General features: G+C 37.0%; 1 protein-coding gene across 1 annotated transcript in view; it reads left to right on the forward strand.

Annotated features, from left to right (window-relative positions):
• The first annotated feature begins 786 nt into the window (after nucleotides 1–786).
• LOC100241564 (nudix hydrolase 3) overlaps nucleotides 787–17,640 on the forward strand; it is a 44,084-nt gene continuing 27,230 nt past the window's right edge. Inside the window, exons 1-6 of the mRNA XM_002271866.4 lie at nucleotides 787–1,082; nucleotides 3,353–3,532; nucleotides 4,766–4,843; nucleotides 7,195–7,291; nucleotides 11,170–11,303; nucleotides 11,723–11,804. Coding sequence (XP_002271902.2) covers nucleotides 994–1,082; nucleotides 3,353–3,532; nucleotides 4,766–4,843; nucleotides 7,195–7,291; nucleotides 11,170–11,303; nucleotides 11,723–11,804 — 660 coding nt within the window. The 5' untranslated portion in view covers nucleotides 787–993. The remainder of the gene's footprint in view (nucleotides 1,083–3,352; nucleotides 3,533–4,765; nucleotides 4,844–7,194; nucleotides 7,292–11,169; nucleotides 11,304–11,722; nucleotides 11,805–17,640) is intronic.

A 17,640-nucleotide genomic window follows, 5' to 3' on the forward strand; every position in this document is an offset into this window, starting at 1 on the left:
ATATACAAATTTTAAAATATAAACTCTTTTAATATAAAGAATAATTAAAAATAAAATATTATATAAAAATTATTTTTAAAACATATTTATTAACATAAAAAAAGAGTTTAATTATAGGGCTGTAACTTGGACGAATTGGTTAGGTTGATGATTAATCCAAACCCAACCTAAATTAAGAAACAACTAATCTAAATTCAACCCAACTTGATCTCTAACATGAAGTACTTAAACCAAGTCCAACCTAACCTTATTTTTCGAAAATCAAGCTGAGTTTTGGTTGGTCGAGTTAGCCTTAGGTTGATCAGATTGCACTTGGCTTGATCGAATTGATTGGATTGCATGATTATCCATATATAATTGTTTTAAAATTATTTATTTATATATTTATACTATATTTTAAATAATAAATAACACAAAAGTTAAAGATAATAATAAAAAAATGAAAATTAACTTGTCTTTTTTTTTTAAATGAAAAAACATATGATATAATTATAAATTGATATATTTTTTTTTAAATCTAAAATAAAAATTATCATATAGGATAATAAACATTATAAATATTATAAAAATATTAAATTAGGTTCGTATTAGGCTCAAGTTGCTCAAAGATTGACTTGACCCCAACTCAAATTAAGCTTGGTTGAGAAAATCTAGCTCAACTCAACGAGTTATGAAATCTTTGCCCCAACCCACCCAAACATGGGGTTGGGTATGAGTTGGGTCGGGTCGACCCATCCAAGTTGCACCTAGTTTTAAAGTATTCCCAAGAAACATTTGCTCCGTAAAACATTAAAACACTTCAGGTTTTTCGTACTGTTTTTAAAACCGGTGCCCAAACAGGTCAATTCTCATTTTCCAAAAAGTTGCAGTATTGGATTCAAGCGTGGGTTGAAGTCGTGAAGAAATTCCCAAGCATCAGTTGCGAGGAACTCACAAACATAAACCAGTATAAAATCAACAAAGAGTGCTTGATTATTCGGCGATTGAGTGTGGATGGCATCAATGGCGGAGCCTCTGCTTCATGAGGAGCACTTTGACGTTCTCACCAAAACTGGTCAAAGGACTGGCCTTTCCAAGCCCAGGCAACTCCCCTTCTTCTTTGCTTCTACGCCTTCCTGTTTGTTTTCCTAGAAAACTCAGGGAAAAAAATGAAAGAGGAAATGCTTGGATTCTTTGTGGGTTGTTTTCTTATGCTCTTGGTCTCCCACCAATGAAGGAGTCAACTCAATTTTGCTAATTGGGTTGTTGTGTTAGGATCAGTTGGGTGGAGTTTCCTAAATTTTATTGGCAACCAAACGGGGACGTTGTTAATTCTTACTTGTTTTGTTTTTTTAACATTCCGTTTAGTCTTCGTTTGATTGCCAAGAATGGAGAGATGAAGACAAATAAATGAATGCTGGGATTTTGTGGGCTGTGCTGTGCCACCCTTTAAGTAGTCAACTCAATTTTACCAATAGGATCATTGAAGTGGAGTTTCCAAAATTTTCTTGCAACCAAGCAGGGAATCTTATGAATGCTTAAATTTTATTTATTTATTTTACTTTTAAGTTTCGTTTGATCTACTGGGCTTTTTTTGTTTACAGGAAAATGGAAAAAAAAAAAGGAAAATAAATGAAAATTTTAGATACTTTTGGGTTTTTTCCCTTATGCTTTGGCCTCCCCACCAATAAAGTAGTTAGCTTATTTTTTTTATCTAATTGGGCTGTTTTGTTAGGATAATTGAGTGGATTTTCCTAATTTTTCTTGCTAATATATGCGGAAAAATGCAAAAAATGAAGGAATATAGATGAAAATTTTGAATATTTCGTGAGTTGTTTTCTTATGCTCTGCCCACCAATCAAGTAGTCAACTCAAATTTAGTAATTGGGTGGTATGGTTGGTTCAGTTGAAAGGAGTTTTTATTTTTTCTTTTACCAATTTAATTTCAGTATTGTGATCAATTGAATGGAGCTTTTAGCTTTTTTGGGAGGGTCTAGTGTTGAAGATTTTGTTTTATTTTTTCCCTTTAAATAAATTTTCTTGGCAACCAAAGGGATAATCTTATTAATGTGTATTTTCTAATTTGTAACATTCAGTTTAGTGTTTTGGGCTTTGTTTGGTTGCCAAGAAAAATGAAGAAAAAAAAAAAAATTTGGGATATTTTATGGGTTGTCTTCTTATTTGTTGGCCCCCAATAAGTGTCAACTCAAATGTACTAAATGGGTGGTCAACGTGGGATTAGTTGTGTTGGGGGTTTTAGCTTTTCTTTGGAAAGTAGTGTCTAAATTTTTTGTTCCATTCCCATTTTCTTAAATTTTCTCCGCAATCTAGTGGAGTATATGGAGTTTCTCATAGAATAGTTTTTAATCTTATCCATGCACAATTCTTTGCTTTTAACATTTCATTTGGTCCTCTGAGCTCCTATTGTTGAGAAAATGAATGAAAAGAAAGTTAAAATTTTGAATCTTATATTTTGTGTTGTTTTAGTTTGGAAAAAGGGCAAAACTAAATTGAACAAGCTAAACTTTTGTATCATGACTGATCGATTGAATGGAAAATTTCTTTCTCAGTTCCTGATGGATAAAAGACACCAAACTCAAACAAAATTGGTTTCCTTTTTCTTTATCCTATAATTTACTCCGCAACCAAATAGAGTAAATGAATTTCAAATTTGTAACTCTCATTTTTTATGAAAACTAAATAGAAAAACCAAGTTACATTACTCTTGTTCTTCGGTATTTGAACAGAAGCAGACCCCCTTTTTTTTTTACTGTTTGAAGTTTTTAGTATTTATTTTAAACATTACCTTGTACTTTCCTATTAATGTTCGTGGGCTGAATGAGCCAACCTGGACATTATTGTTTGAGGTGCAAATCTAAGTAAATTCTATTGCTTGAAGAACTTTCTGCACTGAGGTCTTAAATTATCTGTTTAATGTATAACAGTGATAAGCATTTTTCTCTTATTTAATTTTGGTTATCCAACCGTTTTTTTTTTTTGGTTGATTTTATCACTTAACTAATGGTTTATGACAGTGTTGCATGAAAGCTATTGTTGATCTATTGATTAGCTACTGCTTCTTTATGTTGAGCAACAGTTCCAAGAATGGAAAATTTGTTGAAGAGTTTCCCACTTATAAAATATTTTGTCTGGTTTCAATTGTTTCCATGGGCAGAACTGTTCATGTTCCTCAAAGTTGCTATTATCATGCCACTAGATGAGAAATTGCTAGATTTCTCTTATTTATTTGTTGTGATAATTAATTTTAGTGATGACCCATATGGCTACATTTTTGTAAACATAAAATTTTGCTTACTTCTTTTGCATAAATTTAGATATTCTTTTTGAATAAATTAGTTTGCTATACATATAGGGGAGATGTTCATAGAGACGGTGATTACCATGCTGCTGTTCATGTGTGGATTTTTTCTGAGAGTACACAAGAACTGCTTCTTCAACGACGTGCTGACTGCAAGGATTCATGGCCAGGGTTGTGGGATATCTCCAGCGCTGGCCATATATCTGCCGGTGATTCATCCCTTATAACTGCAAGGTGACAAATAACAAATCCATTCATGTAGATGAACTTTGTTTGATTCTAGCTATCTTGGGATTTGCTTGCTCTTGAAGGATCTTCCACACTTCGTTTCTCAAGGCTATGTCCATAGGGAGGAGAAAACCATTTTCCCCATACGTCCAAATAGTTCCCAGTTTAGTGTAACTGTCATCTAGATGATACCACGCCTAATCAGGATAACTTCTGTCTGGATTAGGCTATGTTGAGGGCATGGTAGTTAGTTTGGTAATGCCTTGGCAAGATCAAATGGGTATTGCTATGATTCCTAGTGAATTGAACTTGGTTGCAACTTCTTTATCTTGTTTTTTTATTTTTATTTTTATTATAATTTTATTTTATTTTTTAATTTTTAAAATTCCATATAACATTTCTTAACATCTTTGAAATATTAATATTGTTAATTATATACTGGACATCATTATAATATTAACTTCAGTAAAAGTAATATGAACTAGTTGACTTTTGATATGTACACCCTAAGGTTGGGCCTACAGGGTCAGAAGATGTTACACTTGTATAGGCTTTTTTGTTCCTATTATATAGCCCTCCTTGCATAGTGGAGGTTTCTTCAGATCTTTTTGGTTAGGTCTGTATATCATGGGGGGGATTCTTATCCTTCTCATGTTTTATTTTTTCTTAATTAATATATTTGTTTGTTTCTAATTACAAAAAAAAATTATAAACTGGTTGACTGATTGGGTTGAGATGGGTGTCTCACAATTGTCACAAAGTTAACATCCTAAACCATTCAATCCTGACATTTCCAGCTCTGCAACTTGGTTACAGTGTTCCTACTTGCTAAAATATCCATTATGATTGTGTAGCTACCAACAATGAGATAATGACAACCATGAAGCCAATTTGATCTGTCCTGTATTCATTAACATTTTTCTCAGAGAAAATAACCAAGGAATCTGTGTGTGTTTTTCTTTTCTATCTTCCTCCTCTAGTAATTAAAATGAATATCTGTTGATTGGATTTTCATTTTTTTTTAATAAAAAATCCTTATATTATGTGAAGATTCCTCGCAGCTAAATAAATATAGATTTCCTAAATAGAATTTTATGTTTTTACTCTATTTTCAGATATCAACAGATGGGTTTGTATAATTTTCCATCCCTTGACAGATCTATTTTGACAGAACGAGTTCTAGTAGCTCTGGTTATGCTGTCCTACTTGTTATTGATACTGAGGTTTTTATGCTTTCAGGAGGGAGCTTCATGAAGAGCTTGGTGTAATCCTTCCAAAAGATGCCTTTGAATTTTTATTCGTTTTCCTTCAAGAATGGTTGGTAGATCAAGCCCCTTCTTCTCTGATGGCATTTCACGGTTCCCCATTATGTTTTGCATCTTTCGCCGTTGAATGTTTTTGGAAAATAAATCACTAAGATGTGTTGGTAGTCATTCTGCTAGGTTTTGTCTGAAGTTATTTTTAACCACATCTAGTAAGCTAGCATCCTAGAATGTTTATTAAATTTTGAGGTAAAGCGTGTATGCTTTGCAGAAAAGTTAATGAGTTGTTTTTATGAACATTGAAAATGGTTAAAAAGAAGTAGGCTTTCATGTGCTTGTTTGCATGGATCATATCTAGTTCAATAGTTTCAGAAGTTTGCATCCTGTTTAAATATGTAATTCATATTAAGGTTCTGCTAAGCTACAAATTTAACCCAAAAGCTTAAGTTGTTTATGGCCATCAATATATATTGACATGGGCTATGGTCCTAACACCTCACCTTAGGGTACCTTTCTTTGAGCTTACATGTAGGCTCAATAAAATGGGGGAAATAAACAAGAAATGATGTTTGAATTCATGAATTTCTGTAAAATAAGGCTTTAATACACCCAAAAACTTAAGCTATTAGATAATGGTGAACTAACAATATGGGCTACAACCCTAATAGGTAGAGATGTGAATACTTTAATAGAACATTTGGAATAGTCATATTTGATGGAAGGAACAACGACAATAAAAATGTATAAAATATCAGTCAAATTTATAATGAGGATGTTAAAAGGTGGATGATTCTCAAGACTAAGGATATTTTGGATAAAAACAAAGTGTTCAAGATAAGCCTGGATTGGCCCTGATAACTGGTAGTGCAACAAACAAGTTGTTACATGGTTTTATTATGCATGCTGAAGATTTAAGACTAGATCATTGAGTGGATAGCTGTTTGCAAGTGGGAAGCCATAGAAACTGTGAAAGATGGCAGGAAGAAGAAAATGAGTACAAGCAGTGGGCAGTAATGTGTTTTTCTTTTAAGGAAATTGGAATGGCCTACAATGGACCTGATATGTTTCCACCTGTGGTTGGTTTGCGTGTGTATCCTCCTTCTGTATAAAATACATCTCCTAGCATTGACTTTGTAGGGGAAGAAGGAATTCCTATTGATATCGACTTGGTCATGAGGGAGATCCTGCTACACAATTATGACTTCTAATATCCATCCTTGAGATTCTGGTCTGTAGCTTTGACTTCTGATATCCATCCTTTGCTTAGGTTGAAGATGTATTCATTCTTTTAAATTTTTGTTTCCTAATTTGACTTGAACTTATGGAAAATATAGCTTTGGGTAGAAGAAAGTGGCAGGGAAGTAATCAGCCAATGTGAAACTGTTGGACAAGGCTTGAAGGACGATAACAATTTTGATGATTTATGCTATGGCTGATAATCTCCCATTCCTTTGAGTGTATAAACAAATTGTAGTAATAGAAATGTCAACAGGTACAAGGAAGGATGAATTATCCTTTAACCAAACATATAAAGAAAGAGAATCTAAATAGCCTATCCAAATAAAAAAGAAAAAAGGAAAAAAGAAAAGAAAGAATCTAAATATAAAATGGCCCTAGTATAGTGTGATGCTAGAAGACACCTGCCATAATTCCCCAACTGAGGACCCAAACTAAATCCAGGCTCCTCACTTGGTCAACCTATCTTTTACCTGGTTTGCCAATCTAGGTTTCCAAGCAAAGAAGCACCTGGAGCTCTTGACAGGTTGATGATTTTCTGAATCCAACAATCCTATTTGCAATGCTCTTCTTTCCTTGAGACATCCATGAAATCACATGGAAGAACAATAGTTGAATCCCCTCCACCCGAAAGTTGCTGATACCACATAAAGAAGCCTTAAACAATCCTCCAATGAAACAAGAGTCCCTGGGTTAATGGCCAAGCCGAGTGCAGCTGGTCTGAAAAATGTCCAACCATCCTGCCTAAATGATCTTTGAAAATTCCACCAACCCCACTTGCCCTTGGTTGCTCAATGAACAATTGTTTAAATTTTGTTTAATGTACCCTAAAAGGGTGGGGTTGTGTTTTCTCCTTAATCCCATTTTCCCTAGATGGACCAAAGAACAATGGTTGAAATTTAGTTTAATGAACCCGAAGGAGGAAGAGGAGTTGGTGTTGTCCAAACAATGTTAGGTTGGGTCAACCTTCAAAACTACTGCCTCTCATAGAACTCAATTTCAAAAACTTCAATGGTTGTGCCATAAACTCAGATTTGTAAGTAGAGTATATTTTATTTATTCTTTATGAATTATTAAAACAATTTGTTTGTTTTTTCATCCTTTGTTCTGTACAGGCATGAAATTGCTGCTGTTTGACTAACTGCCCTTGGCTTTGCATTTTGAGTGCAGTGTCATAAATGATGGAAAATTCATTAATAATGAATTCAATGATGTGTATTTGGTAACAACTCTTGCTCCTATACCTCTGGAAGCCTTTACTCTACAGGTGAGGAGATTAATGTTTTTTACTAGAGAATTTCTTATTCATTTGGTAATATTATTCTGAAATTGGTCCTTGTTTATGTGCTACATGCTTAGAAGATGCGATCCTTGTTCTATGCTACATTAAAGAAGCTTTTGTGGGAGTAAGAGAACACTTATTGGTAGAGCTTTACTTAATATTGGAAACATTTGGTAAAAGTTTCCTGTGTCTTTTTAGTGAAACAGTTGATTAAAAACTTTTTTTTTTCCTTCATACTTTGTATTGGTGATGGAGTGGCTTAGTTTATGCAAAGATGGTACCTTGATATCCATAAATATCGTTTCATTGTCACGAGGAAGGTGGGTGGACCATCAAGGAGTAGAATGCTGCAAAAAGCCAAAACTGAAGCACCAATACTTGCTATATGTTTTTGCCAACAATTACCAAGCAAAAAGTCAAAGCCCAATGGAAGCTAGATGATTGTCAATTCAGCATGGTTGTCAATGGACTTTGTGTACATTTATTTTCATGATGAGGGCAATGATTTCACAGCTTAAGTATTCCCAAATGGAGTGTCATGTGGCACCACATGACTCTTTGTATGTATGTATTGGTGGAAATATCTTTTGTTTACTTAGAAAATATTATTTAGATGGGAACCATTTAGCGTTCGAGGTGGAATATGTAATGATAGGCTTCAAGTCTAAGATGTGAAGGTACATTTCTATACCTGCCAGGAGATTTTGGAAGGCAAACATGCTTGTAAGAGTTGGGCCTTGTATCAAACAACTCATAATAAAGTCTCAACATTATGCTTCACATTGGTAGGTCCAAGAATTATTTAATGCCAGATAATTTTGTCTTGTTCAAGAGGAGTAGGTTACTAATTCTGCATCACCCATTTATTCTCTTTGTAGCATAGGCCCTTCCCTATAGGTAGGTTGACTTAGGTGTTCACTATGGCATCACTGTCCTAGTCTTTGGTTTTCGTGGTTTTGGAAAGGGTCATAGAAGTATAGTTTTGTGATCTTTTTAGGTTATTGCTTCCTTGTTATTGGGACATTGGGTGTATAGGGTCCTCGTTTTTATTTACTTTTGTTTGGGTTTTCCTCTCGTGGTTTGATTAGGTTTTTCTTGTTTCCTTAATGAATGATCTCTCATCCTTAACTATATTCTTCTTATGATTCTTTTTTTCATCAATGTTTTTTTTTGGGTATCTTATCCACAAAAATTAAATTATTTCTATGTTGTGGTGCATTTTGGGTGGAGAGAATGCTAGAATATGGTCTTTGATTGGCTCCTTTTAGCTAGGATATCCTATGGTCTAGATGGTTGGAAAAAAGCTTTTTGCTCCCTATGTGGCAAAATAACCCTTGTACAGTCTTGTTTATCTCTTATCCTGACCTATTTACTTTTTGTTTTACATAGTAGTAAAAGTAGCTACTAGGATTGAGAGAGTATAGCAGGATTTTCTTTGGTTAGAGTTTGTGGAGGAGAAGAGAGACCACCTTATCAATTGGGAGCATTTGTGCAAGTGAAAAATAGATGAAGGCTTAGGGCTAAGTAGGATCTCCTTGATGAATAAAGTCCTAGGTAAGTGATTGTGAAGATTTTATAGGGAGAGCAATGCTTTATGGCATAGGATCATCGTAAGCATTTATGGGTTGCATTGTAATAAAATGCCAACATTGTAGTTAGGTGGTCGAACCAATGCCCTTGGAAAGCTATTGCTCAAGTTTTCATTGATTTTCTAATTGTACTTGTATCTCCATGGGAGATAGTGCAAAAATTCTTTTTAGCAGGATCTATGGTTGGATAAAGCTTCAATTTCTTATTCTTTTCAGAATTTTGAGGACTAGAGATTTTCATGTTTCTTTTCTGGATTTTGAGGATTTTGTTCTAGTTCCTTCCACTACCTCTGTATCTTGGAATTTCAATTTCTGGTCCTACCTTTCTGATCCATAAATTAAAGAGCTAACAATTCTTCTTTCCTCCTTATTACACATGTACCTTAGTGGGAATGACTTGGTTATTTACACCATCAAAATTTTTCTCAGTGAGTTCACTTTTAGCACTCTTTCTCAGTTAAGATTTTTGTATGACTTGTGGCTAATAAGATGATTAATACCAATGATATGCTTCAGATGAGGAGGCCTTACAAAGCTCTCATCTAGAACTGGTGCATCATTTGCTTAGAGAGTACTAAATCAGTTGATCATCTCTTTTTTCATTGCTTTATAGCATTGGGACTTTGGCATAGTATGTTTTGTCTTGCTAAGGTTAATTGGGTGTCTCTTAGAGGGCCATAACAAATACGTTGGTAGTATTATTTCAAATCTTTGGCCATCAGCTTAAACAAAGATTTCTTGTTCAGGTGGCTAACTTAACCTTGATATGGTTTATACAGTTAGATTGAAATGCTAAGGTCTTTGAGGACAAAAAGAGATTGATGTAGGCTATTTAGATCACCTTTACTTTTTCTCCTCCATTTAGGCATTGGTTACTGATCCTTTTACAGGTATTCCTTTGAAGTTTTGTTTCTAGATTGGAAAAATATTAACCATGCGAAGAGATCACATGGGAAGAGTTAGACTATGCCTAAGTGGTAAACTCCTCAAATGGATTTGATAAAGTTAAAACTTTAATGGATGTTCTTTGGGAAATCTGGGACAACTACCCATAGGTGGCAAGATCAAACATCATTTAGGTACAATTTAAAAGCTTACCCTAAATTTTGATGAAGTGGGTTCATCAATTAAGGTAGAGATACTAGCATTATTGACAATCTCGTTGCAGGCTAAAGCTTTGTGTCTATCAAGCCTAAATTAGAGGGAGATTTTCTTGTTGTTACCTCTTGGTTGTCTAATAAGGAGAGAAACTCATAAAAATTCGATAATTAGCTCTACAAAATTCTAGATGTTTCTGGTAAAGTGGGATGCTCTTTTCATGGGTTCCTTATTCATATTGGGTTTGGGCTGTGGCTAAGACCTCTCTACCTATTTTTCTTTTCTTGTCACTTTTGTTTAGTTTTTAAGGTCTCCACTTCTTACTCATTATCCCCTAAAAAAAACAAACAAAAAAAATTGATGGCCACTTATGAGAAGCAGTTTGAACTTTTCTACAGTATGTTGAAGAGAATGGGGATGGAAAGGATGTGTCACGGGAAACTCAATGGACCAGCTTTATAACTTTAGACTGAAGTAAAAACTTCATCCCAAATCTATTGTTTTGGTTCTCTCATGTAGTGATTCACAGTTAGCGACATTTGGTGATTCTGTTTCAGCCTGGTCTAATCCTAGGCCTTTATCCAACCTTTGGCTAGAGGCATTTTGATTTTTGTCACCCTTGCATACCTTGGCTACATCAATTGATCTTGATCATTAAAATTTCTAATCATATTTTGGCAACCTACTGGTTTCTTATGATTCTTTGCTAGCCATATTGCTAAAGCACATTGGCAAATGGCAAGAAAGGGAAAAAAATGGGTTGATTGGGACTTCTCTTTGCATTGGAATTTTATAATTCATATATGATTATTTTAATAATTTAAGTATTAGAACTACTTGGCATACAAGTATGGTTTCTTATCAAACAACTAGAGAGAGAGAGAGAGAGAGAGAGAGAGAAAGAACCCCTCTCTATGGAATCTGCTTTGGTAGTTGTTCACTTCTGTAGACCTTGGCCAACTGATAGTAAGGCACAAACATCATTATTCTAAGATTTATATGTTCTCATGCTTCAGCATCATATGTGGAAAATCTCAGGTGCTTTGACCTGTGTGTAATTTCTCACGCTTCTTTATCCTTTTAGTTAACATATGGCATATTACAACTGCATGGTTTTCACTATTAGACTTTTTTCAAGAATCTGAAGAGTGTTGTTTCCTTTTTATTTTTTGGTAGGAATCAGAAGTTTCTGCTGTTAAATACATTTCTTGTGAGGAATATAAGAGGTTACTTGCTAAAGAAGATCCAGAGTATGTTCCCTATGATGTAAATGGGAAATATGGTCAGCTCTTTGATATAATTGCACAAAGGTATAAATTGGATCTGCCATGGTAAATTATTCCTTGTTTTTTTGGTCTCAATGTGAAACTGATTCATTCCCTGGAATCTGAATGAAAAACTGAAAAGAATTTTGATGCTATCTTTTGAAGAGCCTATCTTTGATATTTAATTTCTTCTTTTTTTGAAGTAATTTGACCTTGGAAAGAAATTATTTTGATGAATAAGGCCACGGTTGGTTTCCTTTCTAAGAAGTGTCTCTTTTTTCGGTTATTGTGGGGACAAAAAAACACCCTGTTACCTGCTTTGATGTGACAACCCCGACCATGTTATTGTGAGGCCACGAGTATCTTACTGGATCCAGTAAAGGACAATCAAACATGTGCAGATTCTCTCTTATCTGTATGACTTTTTTATTCTCCTGGCAATAACATACTGATTGTGTATTAAGGTACAAAGAGAACATGGAGGAACGCAGTCTAACTCTGCAGAAACAACTTCGTCGTTATGTTCCTATTTCTCTTGAGGCAGAGGTATTCAACTTGTTTATATTCACTGATATATTTTGTTCTGTGTTTGGTTCATTGTGTTGCCTTAGAGATTTTATTTTTCATGTAATATTGGGTGGGATACAGTTAAGCACATAATTCTTTTGTTTTGTCTTGTTTTATTTGTTTTGTTTTTGGGTCTTTTGTATATATTATTGGACTTTTTAGTTTTCTGTTCTTTGAATACTCATCTTGACATGACTAGTGGCTGGTGCCTAATCGAGGATGCATATGTGAAGTAAAAAGAAAATTCTATTTTTATTACTTTAGTTTTGTGTTACTTCTTGTAGGGATCAAGAAACCACATAAACTTGAAGATGTATAACAAATAAAATATATTCTTGGACAATAAATGTTTACAAAAATAAGAAGATACATCTTGTGAAGTGGTTCATTGTGGTTTGGACAAGAGTAAGGGTGGGTTAGGGATTCTACGTCTTTCGTTGTTAAATAAGATGCTTTTGTGCAAATAGATTTGGCAGTTTGCTACAGAAAGAGGTGCCTTTTGGACATGAGTGATTAGGGGCAAATATGGAGAGGAAGAGGGTGGGTGGTGGTCTGGTGAAGTTAGAGATGGGTATGGAGTTGGGCTTTAGAAATCTATTATGAAGGAACGTAACACTTTGTTGGGTCATTTTTCTTTTGTAATGGGTAATGAGAGAAGGGTGAAGTTTTGGACAGATAAGTAGTGTGGTGATGAACCATTGTGTGCTTCCTTCCCCTCTTGTTGACCTCCCCCTGCAAGGAGGATCTTTTACTTGGAGTGGAGGTCTTTATAATCAAGCTTGGGCCAGGTTGGACAGATTCCTTGTGTCTCCCAGCTGGCTTGATCAGTTCAGCAATGGGATCCAGAAAAGACTGCCTCGACCCATCTCAGATCACTTTCCTATTCTAATTGAGGGGGGTGGCATAAGAAGAGGTCCTTCACCATTTAGGTTTGAAAATATGTGGCTTAAAGTGGAAGGGTTTAAAGACCTCATATAGAGCTGGTGGTAAGGGATGTCGGTTAGAGGAAGGGCTAGCTATAAGCTGGCTACAAAACTGAATGTGATTAAACAGAATTTAAAAATCTGGAATAGGGATGTGTTTGGGAGTCTAGAAAGTAATAAGTTTGCAGCTCTACTGCAAGTGAAATACTGGGATCAGGTGGAAAGTGAGAGGAGGTTGACAGAGGAAGAAATCTTTATTAAAAAAGAAGCCAAAGAGGGATATGCTAAGTGGGTAAACCTAGAGGAAATACACTGGAGATAGTTATCAAGGGAGTTATGGCTAAGGGAAGGGGATAGAAACACGGGTTATTTTCATCGTATGACAATTGCACACCGAAGGAGGAACTCCATGGACAAAATAAAAATTAATGGGATATGGTTGTCAGAGGAGCAAGAAGTAAGGACAAGGATTGCAGACGCCTTTAAACAATTGCTAACGGAAGATTTGGAGTGGAAGGCGGATATAGGGGGGCTAAACTTGAATCAGATCAGTCACCAAGAAGCGGAAATCCTGGCGTTTCCCTTCTCGGAGGATGAAGTTCATTCGGCCCTAATGGACATGAAGGACAAGGCTCCAGGTTCGGACGGCTTCACCGTGGCCTTTTGGCAATGCTGCTGGGAGTTCGTGAAAGAGGAGGTTTTAGAGATGTTTAAGGAGTTCCATGAGCAAAATTCTTTCCTCAAGAGCCTCAACAACACATTTCTGGTCCTTTTACCAAAAAAAGGAGGGGCGGAGGAGCTGGGGGGTTTCAGACCTATCAGTCTTTTGGGGGGGCTGTACAAATTATTGGCCAAGGTGCTAGCCAATAGGATTAAAAAAGTGATTGGAAAAGTGGTTTCCTCGGATCAAAATGCTTTCGTCATGGATAGGCAGATTCTGGACGCCTCCTTAATTGCAAATTAGGTGATTGATTCTTGGCAAAAAAGGGGAGAGAAATGCCTAATTTGTAAATTGGATATTGAGAAGGCGTATGACAGCGTTAATTGGCATTTCTTGATGAGGGTTTTGCAAAAAATGGGGTTTGGGTCTAAGTGGAGGGATTGGATGTGGAGTTGTATCTCAACTGCTAAGTTTTCAGTTCTGGTAAATGGAGTGCCTACTGGGTTTTTCTCTAACTCAAAGGGGCTACGTCAAGGTGACCCTCTATCCCCATACTTGTTCGTCATGGGAATGGAGGTGTTGAGTGTTCTTATTAGGAGGGCTATGGAAGGGGGTTGCATTTCTGGGTGCAACATCTGGTGGGGTAGTGGGTCGATTGCCAATATTTCTCATCTTCTCTTTGCTGATGACACAATAGTGTTTTGTGAGGCAAAGAAGGAGCACCTGACCTACTTGAGCTGGATTTTATGTTGGTTTGAAGCTGCTTCAGGGTTAAGGATTAATCTGGCTAAAAGTGAAATTATCCCAGTAGGGGAGGTAGAAGAGATCGTCGAGATGGTTGTGGAGTTTGGATGCAAGGTAGGTCAGTTACCCTCAGCCTACTTGGGGCTGCCCTTGGGGGCGCCCAATAAGGCCTCTTCCGTGTGGGATGGGGTGGAAGAGAGGGTGAGGTGGAAACTTGCCCTTTGGAAACGGCAGTATATCTCCAAAGGTGGAAGAATCACCCTCATAAAGAGTACGCTGGCTAGTATGCCTTTGTATCAATTGTCCCTGTTCCGTGTGCCTAAGATAGTGGCAAGAAGGCTAGAAAAGTTGCAAAGAGACTTTTTGTGGGGAGGGGGAAATATGGAAAGAAAATCCCACTTAGTCAATTGGGAGATGGTGTGTACGGGTAAGGAGAAGGGGGGGCTTGGCTTGAGGAAGTTAGTCCTCTTGAACAAAGCCTTGCTTTGTAAATGGGTTTGGAGATTTGCTCGGGCCAAGGACGAGTTGTGGAAGCAAGTGCTTACGGTGAAATATGGGCAAGAGGAACTTGGGTGGAGGACTAAGAAGGCAAATGGGGGCGTTTGGCGTTAGGGTTTGGAAGGAAATTCTGAAGGAATCTGATTGGTGCTGGGATAATATGGCTTTCAATGTGGGAAAAGGCACCAGAATTAGATTCTGGACTGATCCTTGGTGTGGGGGTGTGTAGTTGTCCCTAAGGTTCCCTTAGCTCTATGCCGTGGCTGCACATAGGAACGCCACAGTGGGAGAAATGTGGGACCAGAATTCTGGTCAAGGAGGCTGGAATTTAAGGTTTTTCAAAGACTTCAATGATTGGGAGTTGGACTTGGTAGGTGAATTACTCCAAGCCTTAAGGGGTCAAAGGATTACATTGGAGGAAGACTTGGTCTTTTGGAAGGGAGGAAAAAACGGGCAATTTGGTGTTAAGAATGCGTACAACTTATTGATCAGCCCCATTATCTCCGTTTTCCCCAAAAATGACATTTGGGTGGATAGAGTTCCAACTAAATTAGCGTTCTTTGTGTGGGAAGTCGCTTGGGGAAAGGTCCTTAACCTTGATAGACTTCAAAAGAGAAGGTGGCAACTTCCTAATCGATGCTTTTTATGTGGTAGTGAAGAGGAAAATGTAAATCATTTGCTCATTTATTGTACAGTGGCCAAAGTGCTGTGAGAGATTGTCCTTGGATTGTTCGGTGCCCAGTGGGTTTTTCTAGAAACTGTAAATGAGGTTCTACTTAGCACGAAGGGCTCGTTTGTGGGTAAAAAGAGGAAAAAAATATGAAGATCCATTCTGTTATTTATTTTTTGGACGGTTTGGAAGGAGATGAATAGATTAGCTTTTAGGGAGGGGAGTTAGCTATTTAGAAACTTAAGAATTTTTTTGTTTGTAATGTGTGGGGCTGGGCAAAATTGTATAGTGGAGCGGAGCCGCGCTCCCTTATAGGATTCTTGGAGTGGTTAGCCTCCATTTAAGGGTTGGTGAGTTTTTTGTCTCTTTTTGGTTGTGAGGCCTTTGCCGCCTTGTATACTCCCTGTATGCTATGCGGCTTTTTTGCCTTGTGTTAACATATTTCGTGTTTACTTATCAAAAAAAAAAAAAGATGCTTGGGTGGTGGACATTTGGTTTAGTTAGGGGAGAGAGGGCATCGGAACTCTTGTTTTTCTTGACCTTTGAATGATTGGAAGGTGGATGAAGTTATGGATTTATTTTTACGGTTGCATGGATTGGCAATTGATAGAGAGGGGTGTTGAAAGAGAGAGAGAGAAAGGAGAAAAACCTTAATTCTCATTCATGTAATGTCTACTTACAATTGAGATATATATATATACAAGGCTAGGAGTCCTAACTACCATACATGTGACCTATATTAACAAGGAAAGATAATATACTATAAATACATTATATTCAACACTCCCCCTCAAGCTGGAGCATATACGTCATATGCACCAAGCTTGTTACAAATATATTTAATCCTAGGACCTCTGAGAGATTTAGTGAAGATGTCTGCTAGTTGATCATTTGAATTGACAAAACTTGTAGCAACACATCCTGATGCGATCTTCTCTCTAATGAAATGACAGTCAACTTCAATATGCTTGGTCCTTTCATGAAAGACTGGATTGGATGCAATATGTAATGCGGCCTGGTTATCACAGATGAGTTTCATCTGTTCATCCTTTCCAAATCTCAACTCCTGAAGAAGATGTCTCAACCATATGAGTTCACATGTTGCCAAAGCCATAGCTCGATACTCGGCTTCAGCGCTAGATCTGGCCACTACATCTTGTTTCTTACTCTTCCAAGATATTAGATTACCTCCAATAAAAACACAGTACCCTGAAGTGGAACGTCTATCTGTGGGTGAGCCAGCCCAATCTGCATCTGTGTAACCAACAACTTGAGTATGACCTCTGTTCTCGTACAACACACCTTGGCCTGGTGTACTTTTGATATATCGAAGAATACGAATTACGGCATCCCAATGGCTATCACATGGTGACTGTAGGAATTGACTAACAACACTCACAGGAAAAGAAATGTCTGGACGAGTAATGGTGAGATAGTTCAATTTACCTACGAGCCGTCGATATCTCCCGGGGTCTCCTAAAGGCTCCCCCTGTCCTGGTACAAGTTTGACATTCGGATCCATAGGTGTGTCTACCGGTTTACAGTCTAACATACCGGTTTCTTCCAGGATGTCTAAAGCATACTTCCTTTGGGAAAGGACCACACCAGAACTGGATTGAGCTATCTCAATTCCCAAGAAATACTTGAGTTTCCCCAAGTCTTTGGTCTGAAAGTGGGTAAAAAGATGTTGCTTTAGTTTCTGAATACCATCCTGATCACTGCCTGTAATGACGATGTCGTCCACATAAACAACCAGATAAATACACTGCCCCAAGGAGTTATGATGATAAAAAACTGAATGGTCTGCTGTACTGAGAAGCATACCAAACTCTTGAACAACAGAACTAAAACGGCTAAACCATGCTCGAGGAGATTGTTTCAAGCCATATAGAGAACGGCGTAACCTGCACACTAAACCAGACTCCCCCTGAGCAACAAAACCAGGAGGTTGCTCCATATAAACTTCCTCGGCAAGATCACCATGAAGGAAGACATTTTTAATATCCAACTGATAAAGAGGCCAAGAACACATAACTGTGCATCTATCTTCCTCCACTGTACGCGGTCAACCTCAGGGATATCTGCCTCCTGGGAAACCAAGTGATCCTCATATCCTTGACCCATAAACCAAAGTTCAACAGAGGCAGACCAGGAAAGATAATTTTCACTGCCAACCAATTTCTCTGAGGTAATCATAGGAGATCCAGAGATAACAGAGGTAAAGATCTGATTTTTGGTGGACATATTCACGTATTTGGATCGAAGAGAGCCCTAATACGGCTTCAGATTGCGGCGTGGCACCACCGAAAAAGGGAGACG

The sequence above is a fragment of the Vitis vinifera genome, chromosome 9 (genome assembly GCF_030704535.1).
Source record: "Vitis vinifera cultivar Pinot Noir 40024 chromosome 9, ASM3070453v1".
NCBI lineage: Eukaryota > Viridiplantae > Streptophyta > Magnoliopsida > Vitales > Vitaceae > Vitis > Vitis vinifera.